Source organism: Pimephales promelas, chromosome 10 (genome assembly GCF_988280905.1).
Source record: "Pimephales promelas chromosome 10, fPimPro1.hap1.1, whole genome shotgun sequence".
Classification (NCBI taxonomy): Eukaryota; Metazoa; Chordata; class Actinopteri; order Cypriniformes; family Leuciscidae; genus Pimephales; species Pimephales promelas.
This window is the reverse complement of record NC_142778.1, coordinates 26,851,617-26,876,496: the sequence shown is the minus strand read 5'-3', so window position 1 is coordinate 26,876,496 and position 24,880 is coordinate 26,851,617. Positions and strand designations below refer to the sequence as shown.

Genomic DNA, 24,880 nt, shown 5'->3' with positions numbered 1-24,880 from the left:
ATATGTACCACTATGGTACCAATATGCAGCCTTTGGTACAAAAGTGTACCTTTTGAAAAGGTACAGCCCCAGTGACAGCTTTTGTACCTTTTTTTTCTGAGAGTGTAGAGTATTGCGCTTGCAACGTTAGGTCAAGGGTCATAGGCTAATTGATTTCAAGGGAGCATATATATGGCCTTTACCCTAAATATCTAATTTCTTTTGCCATATGACCTTAATTTTTAAATCTGATTTGTAGAGTTTGCAGGCAAATGGAAAATATTCCAACTTCACCCAATGATTTTACACACTAATAGACTTCATGGATATTGTAACAACTAACTTAGACATACTTTGTGCAAAGCTCTGATTTTATTAAAAGCACAGATTAACCCAAATATAGATTTAAAAGTATCATCAGTGATCGACTTTGCTACATTCTGATGGCCATCATAACAGCTCACTAAGCCTCGTCTTTACTGATTGACCCCAGACACCAGGCTCAAAATCACCTCAGGGTTGTTCGCCACCAATACAGAGCATGAAAAGATTAGCACAGTCATACTCCAATAACCATGCAACAATAGGTGTAATGATTATACACCCACAAAGCATAGGGAGAAAGACATGCAGCATGGCAGCAGTAAAGTGAACCTGCAGGTTCACCAACACCCTGAGGCAGTACACATGACCACCCTAGGCAGCTGGACCCATGAAAACAGATGAATAAAGATAAAGAATGCTTTAAGATGGGAATCAACAAGATGAAAAGAAACTGGCTATTGTAAAAAACAAAAACCCATGCACTAATTTAGTACAATTAATTATAACAAATAACCCTATGCCATGAAGGAATTTTCCTATACAAATTCAAGCTCGAAGTACCACCTTCATATTTTAAAATCACTTTTTAAAATGTCCGTTCAACTAGAAATGGTTTAAATTATTTTAATTTGTGGGTTTACCTTTGTGCATTTTGTGATATGAAAACGTTTAATCAGCAAAGAGTGTAATTAATTTATTACATAGAATGTTGCGTTATTTAATAACCCTTCTCTGTTGATTTATGTTTTTAGGTTTGACTACCTCATTCATCATTTGAACAGCCATTATCTTGTAGGATTGAAAAGAATCCAAGACATTTGAAATGAAACGTTCCACCCCTTCACCACAAAGACCATTTGGTGGATCAAAGACAGATAAGCTGATAGTGATCAAGGCCTGTAGGCCAAGATTTGTGGACTTTGGGGGTCAATGAATTGTCACACCTTTAGAACACTGGGGGAAGTGTAATTATCTGATTGGTCAGTTTGAATGTGTCACATTTGGGTTTTATGGCGCTTTTCCACTGCATAGTACGGTACGGTTCGGTTCGGTACGGCTCACTTTGGCGCTTTTCCACTGCACGGTACGGTGACATTTAGTCACATGGTCAGGGAAAGGATAAAAGAAGACTGTAACTGTTGCTCTGTCTCTTTCTATGCTCTGGCTCTCTCCCTTTTATCATCAGTTATCATCATCTCATACATCTATTTTGTAACTATTTTAAGTGTAACCATAACCATATTTTGTCATTAAACCTTTTCAATTACAAATAAGATGCTAAATAGTTTTGATTTGGTATTGACTTTGAAGTGCTACCTATTGCAATACAATACTGTCACTCTCTATAGCAAAGCTATCCCACATATTAAGCTATTGTAACTGCGCTTATTTCCGTCGTTGGTATAAGTTGCAGTGGGTGGAATAGACAAGAAATGTGCATTTTTCTACCATCTTGCTAATAACGTTTCTTTAGTCATTCGGCAAATAATTACTGCAACTGCATTACACAAATACGTGAAACATATATGCTTTTCCACAGTTCCCAAAGGTCCTTGAAAGTTTATTTATTCCTTATTATTTGTGCATTTTGTTTACAGATATTTTATTTATATTTCATAACAGCTCTGCTGAAAGTTTGAAATAGACATTGGTCATTGAAATTCCTTTAATTTATATTGTATAATTTGTATATTTTAATTCTGTTCAATGGCACTCTTTAAAAATGTTGCACTGTTAATAAATGTAGTCAATCACATTTCCTCTGTGTGACCTTATGCAAGGCATTTTGTGGTTTTAGCTCAAATTGGGTTTAGTATCTGTGTCTGATTTTTAAAAAAAATAAAGGTGGCTTTTGATAGATTACCCATTAGTCTGTGTTAATATGTGGTATAATGGTTTGCACACATATTGCTGGTTGAATATTTATTAAGTATTCATATATTTTAGATGTTACATGAACTCATACTGAATACTATATCACTGTATACATTGCACTGTATGTGTCATGGTGTGGGTTTTGTCTTGTTCCTTGTTCTTGTCTGTCATGTGATCCTGCTATGTGTTTTGTCCCATATTCAGCTGTTCCCCATTATGTTGATTAGTTTTCCCAAGTGTTTCAGTTTAACCACACCCCTTTGTTATCTTATAAATCAACAGGAACATCTTTAGAAAAGTTAAAAAGCCTTTATTTCTATGGCTTGGTCATTATCAACACTATAAAAACACTCCCACGGTTTTCAGCATTCAAGCCTTCGCCCGGGAGCCCTTGTTATCTTTTTTAGCTTGTGTTCCCTTGTGTTTAAGCCCCATAGTATGTTGTAAGGTTTGTTGTCTCATTGTTCCCGTCCTGAGTTCCCTGCTCCTGTTTTGAGTGTTCTGTCGTGTACCCTGGTTTACCAGTTTGTTTGTTTGTTAAAGTGCTTGCGATTGGATTCAATCTCTGCTTCATTCCTGCCTGCATCGTTACAGAATGTGCATGTTCTCAATATATATTGATATATATTTAAAATATATTCCACAATATATGGAATGCATATCTATACATATATGTGTGCATATATTTCCATGCATTTTTTAAAATATATTTGAAATATATTCCACAATATATGGAACACATATCTATACATATATTTTATTTACATATTTCCATATAATTGTACATATATTTAAAATATATTCCACAATGTATTGAACACATATCTATACATATATTGTATTTATATATTTCCATATAATTTCATATATATATATATATATAATGAAATGTATTCTAACATATATTGAACATACATGGGACATTATATCTTTACATATATAACCAATACATTATCCCATACAAATTGTAATACATTATGGTGGATATTAATAAATATTAAATTGCATATATTTTCGGATATATAATTACATTTATTATATATATACATTTACCATATATTTCAATATATTGAAAGCGGCAATAATTTGTATATTTTGCAATATATTACAATATATTTAATATATTGTATAATATATGTATCATCAATATATTACTCCATGTATTTCCAATATATCATATATTGGAAAATGGAAAGGAAAATAATATATTACAATATATTTCAAGTAATATATTGGTAAATATATTTTTCTTTCATAAGGGTAATTTCAGTCCCCTCAGAAAGCAAGAGTACTTCCGCCGCTAGTCTTTTTTTGTCCTAGAATTCACTCTTAACTCATATTGTTTGTGTGTGCGCACGTATATGGTTAGGCCGTTCCAGGGCTATTTTAGGGGCCATATCCTGTCTGCACAAATACTCTTGGTTGGTTGAGTTTATTAATGTGATTTTTTTGATTTAGTGTTGCTGTACGGCAAAGTCACATTGCCTCATGACACATATTTGAGTTATAAACATGGCTCATCTCTAGGAACTGATATTTTTGGAAACATACATATTATGTGTCGTGATTACTTAATGAAAAAAAAGAACATTTTGTATTCCCCTTTCTAAAAAGGAAAACGGCATTCTTTCATGCATACGTTTTTATTTAAAATCAATAGGCTAAAAGTCCTTGCTGTAAAGTCTATAATGACCAGTTCCATCACCACAAACGCAATGTTTGATTGTCTTTACAAAAAAAGGATGTCCCCAGTGGACATGCACTTCATTACATAAAATCTTGCAGCTTTTTTATCAGCAGGGGTGCAACAAGCATTAACTGAGGGGTTGATATGACTTTCATACGCTTCAGGTAATGTCATTCAATGCATGCTGTCATTAAATGAGTAACACGAGACTCAGATAACCTAGGTAAAATGAACATACTGTACAAGACAACCTTAAACAGTAAATAAAATCAATCTTGGGATTATTGACTCAAGGGTTTACAGATTTTTCACAATTTTAGAAATAAATGACAGAAGTTTCAAGACAAATACATACATGATGTTTGTCATTTTTGGCATAATGACAGTTAGGGATTTTGACAGCCTACTTTGACAAGTGAAAGCAGATGTGGCCCATCCAAAAACTTGCCTGTCTAACTGGTCTAAATTACTGGATGATTCATGATTAGGGACTTCGTTATGAATCATGGCATAAGAACGGAAAAGAAAACAGTATAGAGAAAAGTATAATTAGATGTGTCACACAATGCTTCGTGCAAAGGGAGTCTAATCAGTTTTAAAGCACTGTTTTTATTTAGCGTTATCCATCAACACATATTTAAATGTTTCTTTGTGTGTCACTCAGCATGTTCTGCATGATTATGTTGCTGTGACATGTTCTGTTGATTATCAAGATTGTTATATGTTCCCTTTTTTAAACATTCAGCAGTCATTCTTTATAAAAAGAAAAATCTATTCACAAAGCTCTGGATCATGTAAATCCACTGGATGCATTGAGAATGCACCTGTGTTGTAATGAAAAAACAAAAAAACAAATATGGATTAAAGCTTTCAAACAATCATGGCCATTCCATTGAAACTCAAATGATTTTATTACCTATTTCACAAACATAGTACGTTGGCAGTCAGCCCAGCCTCGGTGAGAATGCATTGGTCATATCACGCACATTAACAGAGCTGTTTGCCTAATCTGTGTTTGCACACAGGACCACCAATGCAGCTTTGCGTGACACAACCGTGTCCATCAAATCCATACTGTGCTCTCTAGACACCACCAGCCTTTCTCTGCTGCTGTTTACACAGCCACCTGTTAGATCAGTAGATTCAAACTCTGTTGACACATTAATGGAAACTGAAGAGAAATTAGAACAGGAAATGTTCTACAAGTCCCCAGTGAGGAGGAGAATGACAATGTTTATGGAGGTGTTTGCACATATTGTTCATCATTACCAAGGTCTCTGTCATGGGAGAGATGATGTTCTAACGGTTGCAGTTCAGTTGAAAGTATGGGCTACATGATCAGTGATTGTGATGATCCGACGTGATGCCATTTTGAACAATAAATGGATACAACCTTTATGAAGCATATAGTTAAAGCAATTGTTGACCAAAAATGATCTCCCTCACAATGTTCTGCTGGACAAAAGAGATATTTAAAAAAGAATATAAAAATATTTTTAAAAGATATATGTAAAAAAGTCATACAATTTGGATTGAGGATGAGGAAATGATTTTTCTTTTGTGTGAACTATGACTTTAAGACCCATATGTTTGTCTTCCTATGAAATGAGCTTGGATGCAGGCTTTGTGGTGTGTTTATTTTATTAAGCGCCATTTGCTTACTGCGTGCTGAAGATTTGACAGGGAAACAAACCAGCCGGTCCTGTCTTCACTGCTCAAGAAAATGTCACGTGTTTCAGGAGCTGTTTTACATTACCCTCATGCCTGAGACTTGTACACAGAAGGCACTTTTGTAATCTATTTTAGCATTTACAAGAAGATTAAGTGTCAAAAGGGTGTTGAGCACCATTTTGCAGCACTTGAACACAAGTCTTACAAATCTGCATTTCCTCCTTCAGGCTGGTTGATGATGAGGTAAAAGACAAAAGTGAAATTGTACCATAAAAGTATTTAGTCCATGCACTGAAAATTCCATCATCGTTTACTCACTGTGTGTTCCAAACATGCATGATGTTCTTCTGCGGAACAAAAAAGTCGGTCCAAACTTTTTTATTAAGTGGCTTTAAGCACTATGTACTTACATTGTAATTAATAATTTGATACAATGGACTTATTGTGCACATACATGTACTTATATTTTAAATTTTTATTCTTTATTCTTTATATTTTAAAAATACCAGCATGTAATTACAGCTATAATTACTTTACGTAATTACATTTGTAATTACTGACCCTCCCCTCATATCTTTACCTACCCTTAAACCGACCCATACCACCACACCTGTCCCTAACCTTACCTGTATCACACCTCAATAGCAGCAAAAGTGTTTTACAATACAACAGGAACACAATAATACATTGTACTTATTGTTCAATGTAAGTACATAGTACTTAAAGCCACTTAATATAAAGTGGGACGTAAAAGTCTTATGTGGACTTGTGTTAGAAAGTCGTTTGGAATGTTATAAGGGTGAGTAAATGACAACATAAATCTCTTTACATTGAGTAGTCTCCACTTAATTTTCAAACTTACATGAAAATTATATCATGTAAGCATCACATTTTTCATGAAAACTATACGCAAATTATTTTGTAAAATAAAGCGTTGTGACCTCATACTCTTAAGTCTTTGTGGATTTAAGTGCTCTTCCTTCCTCTTCAAATAGTTCAAGACCTCTTCCTTGAACAGGTGCAGATCTTTTCTTTCTAATTTTTATACCCACCACAATACCAACCAAAAAAGCCAGTACTAACAGGCCTCCAAGCACTGCACACACAATATACGTTGTCAGGCTAGGTTCAGGTTCAGTTTCAGGTTCTGGTTCAGTTTCAGGTTCTGGTTCAGTTTCAGGTTCAGGTTCAGGTTCAGGTTCAGGTTTAGGTCCAGGTAAAGCTCTAGTTGACAGAAATTTTAGATTGTTAACATGCCTAAAGAGACACATGTCCATGTATTCTTCATCCATCTCCAATGGATTGAATTCCACCTCTTCATCTTCACCATCATCTTCACCATCATAACTGAAGTCAGTATCGTTATCATCATAGTCCTCATCTTTATCTAGCAGCACCACACACCAGTACATCCCACTGTCCTCAACTTTTAGATCAGTAAAGATGAAAGTGTAATTTATTTGTGAGAAACTTAACCGACCCTGTAGGTCTTTAGGTTGAGTTATGGAAGGATCCCCCGTGTCCATTATTAGGATGTCCCGCTCACCAGTGTTTCGATACCACAGAACGCTAATTTTATCGACTTTGTCACTAATTTCTGGTAAAGACATGAAGTCACATTGGAGGAGCACCTTATCTCCTGCAGAAAATGAAATATGGGTTGACTCAAGCAAGGGGCACACACTCACAGCATACTCTTCAACAAGGAATGTAGAGAAACATTTATAGCTCCCAGAATGTTCTGAGGTGAGAGAGTGAATTACTAGGGAATAATCTTCTGAATTCATGCTTGTCGACACGGACATCTGATTCTCAGTTGTCCCTTGAAAGCGTAACGGTGCAGATGAGTTAACTTGTCCAAGGGGTGTTTCCCAGTGATTCTGTCTGAGGTGGTCAACTGAACATTTAAGGACTACTTTCTCCCCTACAGAACGATAAACAGTCTTCATCTCAGGATTTTCTGATACTCTTATGGTTTGGAAACTCCAGCATTGCTCTTTCTCCATGACCAGACAGTAAAAAGAAGGCCTGTCCTGAATAAACTCATCTGAAACGTGTAAAGATGAGCCTTTTTCATGCACCCTGATAAGGCTTTTAAACTCTGTTAGTAATGGCTCCATAGAAATCTGAGTATCCATGAACAAAGATTTGTTGTGCACTTCTCTGTACCATTTTACTGTACCCTGTTGTCTGGAACCCATATTACATACCAGATTAGCACCTGTTCCAGGTGTCAGTAAAATTTCCTGTGAGCCGAACTCCTCGTTGCACATGTAGAGATAGTGTTTACGATAATGTTCCATAGTGTTACCGCTCCAACACTCTCTGATGTAGATTCCAGAGTCAGAGAACTGAAGATTTGTGATCTTCAGACCAAGCAGCCCTTCATTGGAGGTATTGATCCGACCCTTAAAGGCATCAGGTGGTGAAATTAAGGGTTTCGAGTACTGACCCAATAGCTCCTTTTTTCCAGCAGTCAGTCTGTACACGGCAATGTCATCACCAAAGCAAAAACCCATCTCCAGTTCCCCACCAAGCTCTTTAAAAATGGGCTCTGGGTCTTCTTCAGCGAGAGTACTCGCCAACAGCAGAGCAAGAAGTATCACAATGTTCCTCGTTTGGATCACCATGTTTTACTTTGTCCATCTGTGAGACTGCTTTCTGACTGTTGCCTTCCACATACTCAGAAATTTGAGTAACCTGTTTCTGAAGTATGGCATTAAGATCCACCCACGTTGGGACGCTGTCTTTCTTAGGAAGTTTTTTTTGTTTTTTTTGTTTCTCAGGTGCAGATTTTCTTGTTTTGCTTTCCACATACTCCCTTATAACCCAGAGCACATGGTTATCATTTATCTTTCCATTTAAGGTTCGTCTTTTCATCTTGTGTGCAGTTGTTGAAAGTTTTATCTCATGAATCAAAAGAAAAGTTGAAGCATTGCATAGACAAACTTGTTTGCTTTCCCTCTCTTTAGATTATATCTTGTGTATGTCTTTGAGTGTTTATTCCAAGAAAAACTACATGGCACTTCAACCACATTGTTAATAAAGCATAAATAAGAAAATGCTCTGTCTTAAAAAAAGTAATTAAGTCTATTAGTTCATTCTCAATGGAAACTGTATTTTTTTTTTCAGAGTCACAGCTTCAGTTAACCATTTCAGAAATATTCTGCAAGAACCTGATTGTTTGCATACAAGGAAAACATTCAAAAGAGTGTTTACTCTTGTACTAACATGTATTGCAACATACTACAAATATTTTTAAGTGATTAAATCAATAAATAAAGTGCACTGCATGTCTAATCGATTGTTTTATAATTAATCACTCTAGTCAAGTTTTAAGTTTTTTTTTTTCTTTTCTGGAACTTAGTCACCTTGACTTTAAAGTCACATTTAAAGATTTTTTTACTGCAGTATTATAATTGATCATAACTTATCATATTTATTATAATTTTTTTTTTATAATTATTTTTTTTTTAATAAAAATAACTTCCCCTTACTCTTGCATCTCATCTCTTCTAATCTTTTCTCGGATGATGTGTTTACTGGCGTGAGGGCGGGACAACCTTTCACTCATGAAATCACACCAATAGCAAACCACAAAAATCCTGTTGGTCAAAATCAAGTCCCGGCCAACATTTTTTCTTGTTCGAGAAGCCATTTCACCATGATGTGTTACAAATAGGGAAGAAAAGACTTTCACAACTTTCATGCCGACCTTATGTGCGACCACAGTATGCCCCCCAAATTATGTTTGAAAGTTCTCCAATATGGTTTCTCAGAAACGTTTCTTTTTGAGAGACAGAGATTTAAACGTGAGAAAATCTGTCATTGCCTAGTTTTTCTAAATATTAAAAATCCTTTGTCTTAACCTTGTGCCTTGTACAGGTACCTGTAGTCCATGGGGGCCGTGTGAACGCAAGCTCTTTGTAAGTCGCCAGATTGTAGAGACTTCAAGGGTGGGCTGAGTGAACAGTTTGAGTAGGCAGGCATGATCCAGCATTGTGATTAAGCTCCAACTGTGACTCACTCTCCACTGCCTTTCAAACAAATTGCTTTCTGTGCTGATTATAGAACTCAGTCTCTGATGCCATTTTAAGCAACGTTTCCATTTTGAAAACATCACAGTTCCTTAAAGGGGTCATATAATGCAATTTTTATACAAGTTTATTTGATTCTTTAGGGTCTAAATAAAAAGTTTGTAATATGCTCTAATTAAAAATTCTCATTATTATTGTAAGAAAACTGATTGTAAGTCATTTTACCTGGTCAAAAACAGCTCTGTTTTCAGCATGCCATTTAAAGGATTAGTTCACTTTTGAAAAAAACTTTTGCTGATAATTTACTCACCCCCATGTCATCCAAGATGTCCATGTCTTTCTTTCCTCAGTCGAAAAGAAATTTAGGTTTTTGATGAAAACATTCCAGGATTTTTCTCCATATAATGGACTTCAATGGGAACCGGATGGTTCAAGGTCCAAAAGATAGTGTTAATAACAGTTTCAGATGCAGCTTCAAATGTCTTTAAACGACACCAGATGATGAATAAGGGTCTTATCATGCGAAACGATCGGTTATTTCAAAACTTATTCCAAAAATGTATCTTTTCTAAGGACAAATGCTAGCCTTGCTCTATTCTCTGAGGCGCGTTTGTAACGTCACGTAATACGTGATTACGTTCAAAAGGTCACAGGCGACCTAGCCGGAAGTACAGAATCAAAATCGTCCGACATCGTTGTTTTTCCTTTTAATTCCTTTTTTTTAAAACGGTGTTTGAGCTAGTTTGCACGTTCAACCTATGCGTTCAACTTGTAAACACTGACTCTGTACTTTCGGCTACGTCGCCCGTGACCTTTTGAACGTAATTACGTAATACGTGACGTTGCAAACGCGCCTCACAGAATAGAGCAAGGCTAGCATTTGTCCTTAGAAAAGTTACATTTTTGGAATAAGTTTTGAAATATCCGATCGTTTCGCATGATAAGACCCTTATTCATCGTCTGGTGTCGTTTAAAGACATTTGAAGCTGCATCTGAAACTGTTATTAACTGTCTTTTGGACCATGAACCATCCGGTTCCCATTGAAGTCCATTATATGGAGAAAAATCCTGGAATGTTTTCATCAAAAACCTTAATTTCTTTTCGACTGAGGAAAGAAAGACATGGACATCTTGGATGACATGGGGGTGAGTAAATTATCAGCAAAAGTTTTTTCAAACGTGAACTAATCCTTTAAGCGCATGTGTTTTAAAATGATAATGACTCCGCCCCTCTGTTCTGTGGGGCATTTTGACACAACACACCTGGAGAGTTGCCTTGACAACAGTTTGTATTTTGAAGAAAGAAGGGCAGTGGAAGTCTCTAAGGACACATCTGTGCAACCGTACCAATTTGAACCGGAGTCAGACCCGGAGCAAGATGACAGCACCGAAGAAGTTTGACAATTAAAGCTCGAACAGGATGTTTCTGAATGGTTGGTTAACATAATGTCACTTTGATCTATCTTTGTATGTACAGGCAGGGTAGAGTATTGAGATATCTATGAACGCTTTGTGTTTACTGATGTGTACGTTAGTTTTTTTTTTCGTGATTTGCAAAGATTAATATAAAGGTTAATAAAAATTTACACTCACGTCTTCTGGAGGTGCAGCGGGAACATAAATAGTTGCCACTGATCCTTTTTTCAGGAGCAGCTTCTTAGCAAAACCAGCTTTATACTGACCCTCGTTTATAAAGCAGTCTGGTGAGAAATGATTCGCGCAAACATGAAAGCATTGATGTTATTCGTGGGGAATATTGCCTTCGAAAACAAAACTCAGCCACTGTGTCTTCAGCATTTCGGATTTACAAATATCAAAATGACTGCTGCATGTTCGTTATTACCATAGACAGTAAAAGAAATGGACACAGAACCCATTGATTTCAAAAGAGAATATCGTGGCCCGCTAAAAGCTGAAAGCCAGGCGTACTGCGCAAGCTCAAACTGAGCCTGTCAAGTGAGCAACCTCTATGTCTTCTAGTAGCTGTGCCGAGTGAATCTGAATAATTCCCTAACCCCAACCCTAACCCTAATCTCATAGAGACGGAGGGAGTGGGTATTAGCTGTCCATGAGCTAGCAGCAGTATCAACTTTATGACCCTCTGTGGGCTTCTCCCTTGACTTTATCAGACTTCACATCCCCCCGATTGCCTGCGAGCTTCTCCTCCTGTCTATACGGTAACTTGTCTACTGTGCTATGGAGAGTCGATTCATTATGATGCAATCGTTAGCCTAATTTTACAAAAACAGCTTCTACAGGGCCATAACATAAGATGCCCAAAACTGAGCCTTTTATACGTTATCATTGTCGTGTTTCTTTAGAAATAAATAATGGACAAATTGAGTCTTTGGACACCTCAGATGTAAAGTTATTCACTGTCAAAATGACACTAAAATGAATGAGTCAATGGAATGCTAAAAGCAGGTGTAGTTCTGCTACAATGGCGGCTCCCGCGAGGCTTCAACTTCCGGCTGATGAATTACCCCCTTGGTGATTACACCCAAGAACAGAACACCACAATCGCTTAGACGCCATTCTGCTCCAGCATATCAACAATGGTGGTCTATGATGACAGCTTGCTCGGCGGGTTTGTGTTGTCAATTAACAATCGTGGGAGGGGCGTACGACCACGGTCAGACGGCTCGATTTGAGACGAGAAAACGTATATATTATGAGGGGATTTAAATTATAAATATCAGTTTGTTTGAAGTAGTTTGGCTAAATGTTCAAATTATATTAGTGCCAGGTTTGACTATTTTGTAGTTTAGGTGAATGGGCAATTCGTATTTCTTTACGCTGTGCTCGTATTATCTATTAAAATCTAAACAGCAAAAGGGTTAAAAGCTTTCTCCCGGACTGAGGGTGGCGCTGGAATGTAGTTAAAGGAATACAAGAATCAATAAATGAAGTAGAGAGATGGTCGGTAGAATGGGGATTGAAGTTTTCAGTATTGAAGACCCAATATATGGTTTTTACCAAGAAAAGGAAAATGGAACAAATTACTTTGAAATTATATGGTGAATTATTACAAAGAGTGACAGAGTTTAAATACCTTGGGCTTATATTTGATGAAAAATTAACATGGAATAGACATATTAAGAAAATTGAGAACAAGTGCAAAAGAGTAATAAATTGTATGACTTCTATAGCCAGATATGAGTGGGGAGCAAGGAAAAGTGCACTACTACATGTATATCAAGCATTGATACGGTCTAGTTTAGATTATGGGTGTGCAGTGTATGGTGGTGCATCAAAGTCAGAGCTAAAGAAGTTGGACAACATACAAGCTAGGGCACTTAGGATCTGCTGTGGAGCAATAAGATCAACTCCTCTAGATGCCATCAGGGTTGAAATGGGGGAGATGCCACTAGATTTAAGAAGGGAAAAGCTTACAATGATGTACTGGGTTAACTTGCAGGGTTGTAGTAAGAGCCATTGTACACAAGCAATTTTAAATGACTGTTGGGAATATAAAAAGAATAATGGGAATAGTTTTGGATGGAAGTATAAACAGTGGGTTGAGGAATGTGGGCTGGAAAATGTAGATATTTGTCCCAATATTCCATTAAAAGGGGTATCAGTGTGGAATATACCTGAGCCTAATGTTGAAATGAGATTGCTGGAGGATAGGGAGAAAGCGGAAGGAAGATATACTAATAGGCATGAAATTAATGCTTTTATGAGAGAAGTTTTTTATTCTTGTATACAGATCTATACAGATGGATCTAAAGACCCAGTAGAACAAAAAGTGGGAGCAGGAGTATATATTCCAAAATTTGAGACTAAAATAAGTTTAAGGTTGAGTGACAAAATATCTGTATATTCATCAGAATTAACTGCTATAATTGTAGGATTGCAGTGGTTAGAGCAGACTAAGCCAAATAGGATGGCGACTGTAATTTGTTCAGATTCTGCAGCAGCACTTAAAAGTATACTATCAACAAAAACAGACAGAGAAGACTTGATGGTAGAAATTTATACATTATTATATAGGCTGAACATAGAGGGGATACTTGTATACTTTTGTTGGGTACCGGCACACATTGGGATAGTAGGAAACGAAATAGCGGATAAATTAGCAAAAGAAGCATTAAGGAAAGACTTGATAGATATTAAGATACCTTTAGGAAGAAATGAAGTCAGATCAATAATTAATAGAGAAATAATAAGAATATGGCAACAAAGATGGGAAAGTAGCAGTACAGGTAGGTGGCATTATAATATTGTAAAATCAGTAGGGATAAAATATTCGTGCTATGGAAGACATAGAAAGGAAGAAGTCATGATTTCTAGATTAAGGATGGGTCATACAGGTTTAAAATCAACACTGGCATTAATGGGAAAGCATGGAAATGGTATGTGTGATGAATGTGGCATACTTGAAACAGTAGAACATGTGTTTTTTAAGTGTAGTAAATATGAAGATCAGCGTAGGACTCTTTTTAGAAATATAAAGAACAGGCCAGTGAGCATTATGGACCTATTGGGAAAGGGTTTGAGTGATAGAGAAAGGTTTAAGGAAGTGATAACCTTTTTAGAGCTTACAGGACTAGATCACAGGATCTAGCCTGAGGAGGAGAAGTTTCTGATCATCCTGAGGTTTGAGGAGCTCAGTGTAGAAGCTGGAGGAGCTGAACACGCAGCGTCAGCTGATACACGAGCTCTGATACTATGGGATGATTTTTTTTTTTTTTTTTTTTTTTTTTTTCTCCTCCTTCTTAATCAGATCCATTAATCATGGGCGTAAGGTATACAGTAGGTGGCGGTAATACTCCAAAGGAGTGAACGGCCATGAAACAAAAAGAAGAAGAAGAAGAAGAAGAGGGTGGCGCTGTTGTGCTCAGACCGCATGGCCTGCCCTGCACACTGACACACTCACAACAAGAACAAGAGGTGCTCATATGTTACTGAAGATGATGTGAACGATCACTAACAGTACAGGTAATAAGTCTTATTTACTGTATGAGCACGTTTCAGATGTTATATTACTGCGACTAATACATGCAAGCCGTATTAGACTGTGGAGTTGGTTTCTTAATTTCAATGTCACGACTTCTGTTTCGTAACATAACATAACACCCTCTCCCACTCATGTTATGTTGAGATTGACTTGTTTGTGTTTGATTAAAGTGTAAAAATCACACTTGTATGATTACAATCATATAATAATAATCATAAAATAATAATAATAAAATTGCATTTCTTACCTTTTTCATTCACCATATATTCTCTCTCTCCCCCTCACATTTAGTTACATTAATTGTTTTTAATGTTTATAAAATAAGTCTTATGCTCACCAATTATGCATTTATTTTAATTAAAAAACAGTAATATTTTGAAATATTATTGCGATGTAAAGTAACTGTTTTCTAATTGGTGGGCAACCTTGGTGGGCACATAAGACTTTAGTTTAACCCCCCCCCCCCCCCCCATATATATATATATATATATATATATATATATATATACATGTACACCAAACATTTGAAGGATTGTATGTATTGGTGTGTATGAAGGAAATTCTTTGCATATGAAAATGCACTTTTAGACTGCAAATATTTTTCATGTTGGACATTTTTAAGTGTGCTATTCTCATTTTAGAATTCATTTCATTGAACAAAAGTGCCCTTTAGTTCAAGTTGAGTAATTGATATTCTCTACTCTTTCCCTAGAAGCCAATGACTCTAAATATTTTATGCGAATATCTCCCAAAAATTGGAAAAAGTTTATTTTTCAACTAGGAGTACACAAGCACGTAGATTTTCTGACCGTTCAGACCGTTTTCTGAAAAGGCCTGAAAAGACCTTAAACAGAACATGAGAGTACATGAGAGACTATTTCTTTTAAATCTCAAGAAAAATATGTCTTAATCTTATTATAAAGGTGTAACGTTTTCTGTTTGCTTATCTAACAAGGGTGTAACTTCCCAGTTTTCTCCAACGCTAATATCTAGTTATCATAAGTAAATTACAGTATCTTATAAAAGTGTTGTTATAAAAACCCCTTTCTCTTTTGTAATACTAGCATTTTGCGGGTGTTACCAGATAGAAAGCAAGTTAATATCACCTGGCAATAATTAAATGAGTACCAGGGCATGTGTTTCAAGTGCATCTTTAAAATAACATCCTATGGGTAGATGGTTCATAGTGTCTGAATTCTCATTCTGTTCATTAAACTCCAAAGACTTTGCATATGATATCAGCTTTGCATAAGTAAATAGGAATGAGGAAGTGTTTTATTAAAATAGTTTGAGACTTTCTGAAATGTTTTTCCAATTATTTCAGGAATATCACTTGTATGCAATGCACACAATTACCCAACGCTCCCATCCACAGACCTGTCAATTGTGCAAACATGTTGCGTTTAGTCACGGCATCGCTGTCTCTCTTCTGCCAGCGGGCTCAACTAACAACTTTACTCCTCACAAGGCCCAACTCATCGGTCGTTCATGAAGAGAACCTGGTTACCGTAGATGCCTTGTACGACTTGTCCGTAGACATCAGTAAAATCCGGAAGGTGAAGGGTTGGGTGTTGCGGCAGAGCCCCGTATACGTGAGCGAGGCTGCCGCCCTGCTGAGGGACATGGGGGCTAGCGGGCCTGTCATCGCTCGTGTTTTGGAGCTCCATCCAGAAGCCATCCTCTGCAAACCTGAGCAAATGGAGGCGCAGAAAAAGCTGTGGATGTCTGTGTGCGCCAGCCAGAAAGATCTGGTAGGAATCATTGAAAAATTCCCTGCCTCGTTTTTCTCCTCGTCCTCTGATCACGACAACCAGAAGGCCAACATTATGTATTTCCAGACGCTGCATCTTAACAACCGCGTCATCAGCAAGCTCATGGCCAGCGCCCCTCAGAGCTTCAGCCGCCCTATGAAGCAAAACGAGGAGATGATCCAGACCCTGCAGAAGACCTATTTGGACTTGGGTGGGAAGGAGGACAATCTGAAGATCTGGTTGCAGAAGCTGCTTACTCAGAATCCCTACGTGCTTCTTAAGCCCCCCGAGGTCCTGCGCGAGAACTTGACGTTCTTGCGCGACAGGGGCTTCACCAGCAGTGAGCTCTTGCGGCTGCTTTCCAAACTGAGGGGTTTTGTAACTGAGCTGAACCCTGAAAGCATGAGACTCACCCTCAGCTACTCACAGGAGACCCTGGAATGCACCGAAGCAGAGTTTAAGGAGGTCGTACTTCAGTGTCCAGCCTTGTTATACTATTCTGTGCCTATACTAGCTGATCGCTTCAATGGACTCCTCACCGCTGGAGTAAGTATGGAGCAGATCATGGGGACTCCCACGGTGTTAGAACTGACAACGCAGATAGTTCAATATCGAATTCAGAAACTGCGCTCTTTTGGTTATGATGTACGTACTGGCAGTCTGGATGTCCTCAACGGCACCAAAAAGGACTTCGAGATGAGCTACGGGAAGCTGCGTCTTAGGCGAGAGAGGCCACTGTTTAATCCAGTAGCTCCACTGCAATCCAGTTCTCCACCGCGAACGAAAGATTAAATACAGAAGCCGTTTCCACCACAGAATAAAAAACATAAAAAGGTAATTGTGACTTTTTATCTAAATTCTGACCTCATTTCACTCAGGTTTTAAAGTAGTTCCCTTTTAAAAAAAAAACTTTTGCTGATAATTTACTCACCCCCATGTCATTCAAGATGTCCACGTCTTTCTTTCTTCGGTCGAAAAGAAATTAAGGTGAATTAAGATGAACATTCCAGGATTTTCTCCATATAATGGACTTCATTGGGGACCAAACGGTTCAAGGTCCAAATGAGAGTTTCTTTGTAGCTTCAAAGGGCTTTAAACGACACCAGACGATGAATAACGGTCTTATCTAGGACCCTTCGAGTCATGACTCGAAAAAAGATTTGTTCATTTTGATGAACGAGTTCGAACAGGAGAGTCACGAACGCTCATCACAGAACAGAGCAAGGCGAGCATTTGTGCTTATAAAACTTTTTTTTTTTTAAATGCCCGATCATTTAGCTACATAGAAAAGAAAAAGATAAGACCCTTATTCATCGTCTGGTGTCATTTAAAGCCCTTTGAAGCTGCACTGAAACTCTCATTTGAAACTTGAACCATTTGGTTCCCATTGAAGTCCATTACATGGAGAAAATCCTGGAATGTTTTCATCAAAAACCTTAATTTCTTTTCGACTGAAGAATGAAAGACATGGGCATCTTGGATGACATGGGGGTGAGTAAATTTTCAGCATGTTTTTTTAAAAGTTTACTACTCCTTTAATGCAATTCTGACTTTTTCTTGCAATCCTGAGTTTATTTCTCAATTATGTTAATATCCCTCATTCTCAATTCAGATTTTTTTTTTTTGCTCGGAATTACGATGAATAAAGTCAGAATTGTGTTTAAAAATTTGCAAATCTGGAAAGTCCTAATTGCATGTTTTTAACACACAATTCTTCTGACTTTATTTGCCGCAATTCCAAGTCAAAATTGTGACTTGGAGTTGCATAGAAGTGTGTGCAAGTTTTTAACACAAAAAAAATCTGACTTTATTTCTTGCAATCTCGAAACTCAGACTTTCTTCTTCAGAATTGCATGTTAGAGAAAATATTTGGAGATAAAAAGTCACAATAATCTTTTTAAGTTTTATTTCACGGCAGAAACTTACAACCGTGGTTAAGATTGTAAGTGCTAAATCTAATATTAACAGTGCATGGTTTCCTTTGTTTTCTGTATGAATAGATTTATTTATTTATTTATATGAAAAGGATAAATGATTGAAGGTTCCGTGTATGTTGTGGAAGTGATTCTTTCCAACATTGTTTTGTTTTACTACATTGTTAATGTACATTTTGCCATTGTGGCACTGGGTCATTAGTTGTATTGTCATAAACAGACATGTTGTGCCAAGAAATTGATGTCGCTTTTGAAATTCCTCATCAGAGTCTCTCATAATGAACAATATAAAATACCTCTCGGAGGTATGCATTATGCAGATAAATATTCAGATCAATGAATGTTTACCCGTATGCTGCCAAATCTCAGTTTCAAGCATTTCCCAATATTTTGGCCTTTGGGCTGCATTTTGAGATAATTTTGTGCTTTTTAATGATTCGACTAAAGACTTTACTGGAATCTATAATGAAGTTACATTACATATTGCCTTGCGGCATCTGCTGTTTACACGGTGGACTTTATGATTTCTTTAATGGTGAACTATTACATTTCTCATAAGCATCTCATAGCCACTGTGAAATCAAAATAAGTTTTTGAGCTTGATTAGAGCTGATATTAAAATTCATTTATGCATGACATTTTTGGCCAGGTTTCATTCGTATTTATCGCTGTTCTGATGTTTTCCACATTTCCAGATTTTCTGCCTCTCTCTTTTATTCTCCATTCTCTGTCCACTCCTAGTGTATGGCCCGACCGGATGGCTGCTTTATTCTGCAAATGACACTTTGAGTTATACCCGAACACATACGAGGTTAATAAGCGAGGGTATAAATAGCTCTTTTTCATTTGAAATGTGACAGTGGGTATTATTAGTAAATGTTACACTTTGATTTTATGGGGCATAACTCAGAGAAATTATGAAAATAGATGACATGCAATTAAAGTCTATAATTTCCTGCCATGGACTTTGCATGCTGGAATATTAAGGTGGTAAATATTCCATGCTGAGGTCATGCTGAAGCGTGCCACTGTCCTCTGTGTAATCTGCTCTCAGATCTCCTAATCAGAGGGGTGTCCAGTAAAATGTGCTTTATGTGATCATGAGATCATTTTTACAGATGTCAATCTGAACATTGTGGATATAAAAATTTAAACAAATGAATTCAGAAAAAATGTTTTGTTAATATGCATTATGTTATTCTAAATTGGTATGACATTGTAGCCATTTTGGATTTATTTAAGCTCCATTCACTCTACACTCTAAACAGTGCTGGGTTGTTTGAACCCAAATTTGGGTAAAATATGGACAAACCCTTAACCCAACTTCAACTTTCACTTTCAACTGTACATTTTTTAATTGCATTTTTAACCCAACATTTGGGTTTGTCCATATTTGACCCAAATTTGGGTTGAAACAACCCATCATTTTTTAGAGTGTATATTTAGGGTGAGAAAATGTTTACTCCCAATATAGGGTGTCAATTTGCAATTAAAATGATAATAATAAAATACAGTAGGGTCCACAAATGATCACATTTACATACATGCATGCATAAAGAGATTTATTTAGCTATATGTATGTGTTTGAGTAAAAAAAAAAGTATAAATTCTATAAACTACTGACAACTTTTCTTCCAAATTTCAAATAATGTCATTTAGAGCATTTCTTTGCAGAAAATGACAAATGGTCAAAATAACAAAAAGGCTACCATGATTTCAGACCTCCAATGCAATGAAAACAAGTTCATATTAATTTTAAACAACACAATACTATTTTTTAACTTGGGACAAGTTCAGAAATCAATATTTGGCAAATTAACCCTGATTTCCAATCACAGCTTTCATGAGTCTTGGGATGCTTCTCTACACTGTAAAATATTATTTTCATGATATCACAACTTTTTTTCTTTTGTCAAATGAACTTAGATAATTCATGTGGTTCAGATAACATAATATTTTGAGTTTCTGTCGATTAAACCAATCTCCATAGTATTACCTAAAAAGAAATATTTCAATGAACTCAAAATTTTAAGGCAACCAGGTAACTTACTTTTTAAAGGTAAACCAACTATATGTATATGTATGTATATGTACACACATTTTTTTTTTTTTACAGTCCTACCAGCATTCATGTTGCCACTCCTAATTCAACAATTCAAGCAGGTTGGCTTGAATTGTTGCATTAGTAGTGGCAACATGAATGCTGGTCCATGCCACACACAGCCAAGTCTATAAAGGTATGGATAGAGGACCACCAGATCAAGATCCTGTCATGCCAAATCTCCAGACCTGAACCCAACTGAAAAAAAAAAAAAAAAACGTTTTTGTTCCTGGCCGCCAGCTCCATCTAGTGGGGAAAGTCATTCTCTGTCAATGTACTCTGGATATTATTCCAATAAATAATAATACAAAAATAATATCCAATCATTTGTGGTCATTAAATTATTGCACACTTAAAATTTTCATTTGGTTAAGAAATTAACTTTAATAAAGCACCAAAGATTAATTTCACAAAAGTTTAATAACTGAGACCTGCAGTAAGGCACCGAGTTCACACAGCAGATGGTATGTATACACAAACCATATACACTCCTACTGTGTCCCATCCATTGATTCACTTGTGTCGACATGGTGACAGTGAGATGAGTAACAGTGGATCTTGGTCATAAACTGTTGCATGTGTAATTGTGAGGGAAGTGCTTCTCATCACTGGCAGTGTCTGAGTCCATCTGCTGTTTCAGATCATGTGTGGAGTCATTTTTTTTTATGTAATAACGGAGCAAAAAAAGCAGAAAATGTTCATAGGGGTAATATGAAGAACTAGCTGCTTTGAAAAGGTGATGATTTGGATGGTGGTGACCAGTTAGCAGCTAACAGAGCCTTTGAGATAAAGTGTTCTTCTGTACAATAGAGTGGTGCAGGTATGACATCAGAATGACATCTGTTCATCATTTAAAGTATTGTTTCTCTTCAGAAAATTTGGACTAAACCGCTCAATTCATAGGGATTAGTTTTATGATCTCTTTATGAACTTTTCCAAGCGTAAAGTTTCAGTTCCCTCTATCGAGGGACAGAAATCTCAGATTTCATCATAAAGATCTACATTTGTGTTCTGAAGATGAACGAAAGTCTTACGGGTCTGGAACAAGTGTGCCGCACAAGCCCTCAAAAGTAAAGCCAAAACATCTCGATCGCCCCCCAGTGACCGGTCCTAGTATACAGTAGGTCATAAACCCCGCCTTCCCATGTTATTCAACAGGACGTGAGACCAAATAAATTACACTTCACATATCCTTTTTCCAAAGATAGTTTCTGTCATTCACTGTAGTTTCTATCACGGTGATGTAATTTTAAGAGTTTGTTTTTAAAATAAGTTTGTTTTTAGTTAGTTATTTGATGCTATAAAAATGGTGCTGTGACATCATGATTGACAGCTGTGATTGACAGGTTCTCTGTGTGAAGTACTCAGGACTGCGCATGTCTGGTCCCGAAAACGCAAGTGCGCAGACTCAAGTCCCAAGATGTCAGCGCCATATCGGGACATTGGCAGCTTCAGTTCTCTCCGATGGAAAAGAGCGAAGGGGCGTCGTCCATCTTTTTTACAGTCTATGGTTTGGAACAACATGAGGGTGAGTAATTTTCTTTTTTTGGGTGAACTATCCCTTTAAAATGTATATGTTTTAAAAGCGGAACATAACTGCATTTTTTATTTAACCGCATTGAGTGTGTGCAGTTTATGTTGTAGAACAAAACGTCAAAGTATCATCAAGTTGTGTTTAGCAAAGGCATTATTTTACACATAAAAATAAATAAAAACATTGTAAAACCCCATGAGAAAATCTAGAAGGAACAGTGGCGAATAAGACTTCCGGGTTCTGACATCATACCTGCACCACTCTAGATTCTATAAAGCTGACATAACTGTATTAAAACCAATAAAATGCTGTAAAATACTGTTTTATACTATGTAAACGTCTAGCATCAACATCAACAAATCAAGCACCACGTTTGACAGTCTTGGTTCCAGTCCTCGGCTTCGGGTTTAAGCTTTCTTGAAGACTTGAAATTGAAATTTAATACCATTTTCTTCATGAATTTCATCTGGTACTCCAGGAAAGCTAATATAAAGAAAATATACAAAGACAAATCAATGTTATATGGTTAATTACAACTGAAATGAGATGCATAAAAAGTATTATCATTAAAACACAAATAATACATTTGAGAATAATCCTACCCCTTTTGTTTTCTGAAAATGTTGCAGTCAAACTTTGGGAAAAACACATCACAGTCAAAGTCGGCCATGATGTCTGTGAGATAGATGCGATCACACCATGGATGCTCAAGACTTTCCTAAATGGCACAGTTACAAATGTTAACTAAATTACTGTATTAATTGACATTTGTGAATGTAAACATTGTGTAAATTAGGCTTCTCACCTTATACACTTCTGGGCCCCCTAAAACCCAGATGGTCTCCACAATGTGGCATAAAGGAGGCTCAGAAACCAGGCGAATTACTGACTCAAAATCCTTACACAGATAGTGGGCACGTGGAGGATTTGCACTGAAGTGATGCAAAATAATACAGTAAATAAACACAGAAATCATAATATACAGTACTTTTCAAAGGTTTGGGGTCCGTGCATTTTTTATTTCAAGAAGAAAAAACGTACGAAGGCTGCATTTAATCGATCAAAAATACAGTAAAAACTGTAATATTGTGAAATATTATTACATTTTAAAATAACTAAATTACAATATTTCAAAATGTAATTGTTCCTGTGATCTTACTGACCCCAAACTTTTAAACAGAAGTGTATGCATAAAATTGTTTATAAATGAATATGCTTACTTCAGCTTCCTGCTCAATACCAAATTGAAGCAATTGGCCAAAGGGAAGACTGTCTCAGGACAGGAGAACCAGGAGACTCTGCCCCAGACAACTAGGTTCTTCTTCCCTGAGGTTCACCAAAATAAAATTCTTTCATTATTTATTAATTTATTTATTTATAAGAATTAAGATCACATTGCCAATTAATATAAATTAAACCAAACATCAAATTAACCTTACCAGGTGTGGATACAGCTGTAATTGTATCCAGAAAGAACTGAAATTCTTTTCTGTAAACCACATGAGCACATTAGATACGTATATTGTGTGCCATTTGGATAAATATATTAATACAACTCTGTTAACTGCATAATGTGCAAAATGCAATTTGAGCAGCATGACAAATATCTTTGATGTGTTTATAGCTTTCAAAGAAGAAGGGCTCTGTGTCTAAATCAGAGTTGAGCCAAGGTTATCCTGTATTTGTTGATTTTATTTAATATTTATGCCTGAACAGGCTTATACCAACATACTTTCTATACCAGAAAGATTACAAAAATACCAATTGGTTACAATGCTAGCTGTCTGCATGAAGTTCTCTTATCTGGAATGGGCGGGCGTTGGGGGGCTCAAAGTTTCCCTCTAATTCAAAAACCTGCTGACAATGACAATCAGTTAGAGTTTCTAAAGTTCAATGGCATATTCCACTATAGGACACCAAATAATACAAAAATTAATTGGTGTTATACAGTCCAGAAGGTCAAGATCTCTCTAACAGACACCGGTAGCCTATTCAGTTAATAATGATTTGATGTTTTTAAAATGAACAGGTTTTCAGTCTCATTTTGTGTTCTAAAACAAATTATATAAGCTAATAATATATCTAATTTGTTTCACTACATACATAGTCTAACATGTTTGTGCCTCTAATGCTAATAAGTAAAGAGACTGCGAAGTAAGCAAGCTACGTCGAATGTTTGGTTAAATATTCGTCAGGCGTCGCGTCGTTTATGAATTCATCTGTTTATTCAGTCATGTCTAATATATTTTACAAAATACAAGTTTTCCAACTTGATAAAATTACTGATGATTTGGGTATCTCTTACGGAAGACTCCAGGGAAGCTGTCCGTTCTTTCCTATGCCCATGTCCCTGCAGGCAGCCGCGATGAGCCGGATTGGTTTGCGCATCTCCTCCCCTTCGATGTTCATCGTCATCATTAACGACTTTCACTAAGAGCAGCTTATCTGGTTTCTTTCTGTTACCAACTACTGTCGTCCACTGGACTTCGACTTTGGGTGAGGTATTTGCATCATTCTCGATATCAAACCCCACCCAGCTAGATTAATGGGCTTTTAAATATCTGTTTGGTTCAACATGTGACATCTAATGGGAGTGGCTGGATTTAATTATGGTGTTTACAGATATAACCACAAAAAAAAAAAAAAAAAATCTTATTGATAGGCTACTTGATGATTTGTATTAAAATTCTTTCTTTTTTTCTAAAAAGGAACATATTAGGTTGTTCACCTTTATCAACAACACAAACACAGCATCACAACACTGAAGACTGGAGTAATGATGATGACAATTCAGCTTTGCCAACAGGAATAAATTATTTTAAAATCCAGATAAACTATTTAAAATCCTAGTAATATTTCTAAATATTATGTATTTTTCTTTCAAATATACAGCCTTGGTGGGCACTAGAGATTTATTTTATATTGTAAAATGTAGTAATATAGGGCGTAATCTAGGGAAGTAATCTGATCATGTAAAATAGATTACGTGTGGTTCATAACTAGCCAACACTGATAATGAATGTTAAG

At 36.4% G+C, this 24,880-nt stretch overlaps 3 protein-coding genes across 3 annotated transcripts; 1 reads left to right on the top strand and 2 right to left on the bottom strand.

Moving 5' to 3' along the window:
- Positions 1 to 5,737: 5,737 nt before the first annotated feature.
- Positions 5,738 to 8,209, bottom strand: LOC148977421 (uncharacterized). The gene has a single exon (XM_089116382.1). The coding sequence runs from the start codon at positions 8,164 to 8,166 to the stop codon at positions 6,487 to 6,489; it is 1,680 nt and encodes a 559-aa protein (XP_088972508.1). The 5' UTR covers positions 8,167 to 8,209; the 3' UTR covers positions 5,738 to 6,486.
- A 6,206-nt stretch (positions 8,210 to 14,415) lies between these two features.
- mterf2 (mitochondrial transcription termination factor 2) lies at positions 14,416 to 17,207 on the top strand. The gene is made up of 2 exons (XM_089116381.1): positions 14,416 to 14,514; positions 15,858 to 17,207. The coding sequence occupies exon 2, from the start codon at positions 15,871 to 15,873 to the stop codon at positions 17,074 to 17,076; it is 1,206 nt and encodes a 401-aa protein (XP_088972507.1). The 5' UTR covers positions 14,416 to 14,514; positions 15,858 to 15,870; the 3' UTR covers positions 17,077 to 17,207.
- A 4,787-nt stretch (positions 17,208 to 21,994) lies between these two features.
- LOC120461970 (zgc:153031) lies at positions 21,995 to 24,395 on the bottom strand. Its single transcript, XM_039650355.2, has 6 exons — positions 24,159 to 24,395; positions 23,293 to 23,342; positions 23,074 to 23,179; positions 22,659 to 22,785; positions 22,456 to 22,571; positions 21,995 to 22,336 (listed from the first exon to the last, which is right to left on the bottom strand). Exons 1-6 carry the CDS (start codon positions 24,269 to 24,271, stop codon positions 22,261 to 22,263), a joined length of 588 nt encoding a protein of 195 aa, XP_039506289.1. The 5' UTR covers positions 24,272 to 24,395; the 3' UTR covers positions 21,995 to 22,260.
- Between the last annotated feature and the right edge of the window lie 485 nt (positions 24,396 to 24,880).

Coding starts and splice junctions, on each gene's coding strand:
- LOC148977421 (XM_089116382.1), bottom strand. CDS start 8,166: ATGGTGATCCAAACGAGGAACATTGTGATACTTCTTGCTCTGCTGTTG.
- mterf2 (XM_089116381.1), top strand. CDS start 15,871: ATGCAATGCACACAATTACCCAACGCTCCCATCCACAGACCTGTCAAT.
- LOC120461970 (XM_039650355.2), bottom strand. CDS start 24,271: ATGATGACGATGAACATCGAAGGGGAGGAGATGCGCAAACCAATCCGG. Junction 23,343..24,158: donor CAGCTTCCCTGGAGTCTTCC/GTAAGAGATACC, acceptor TGTGGTTTACAG/AAAAGAATTTCAGTTCTTTC. Junction 23,180..23,292: donor TACAGCTGTATCCACACCTG/GTAAGGTTAATT, acceptor GGTGAACCTCAG/GGAAGAAGAACCTAGTTGTC.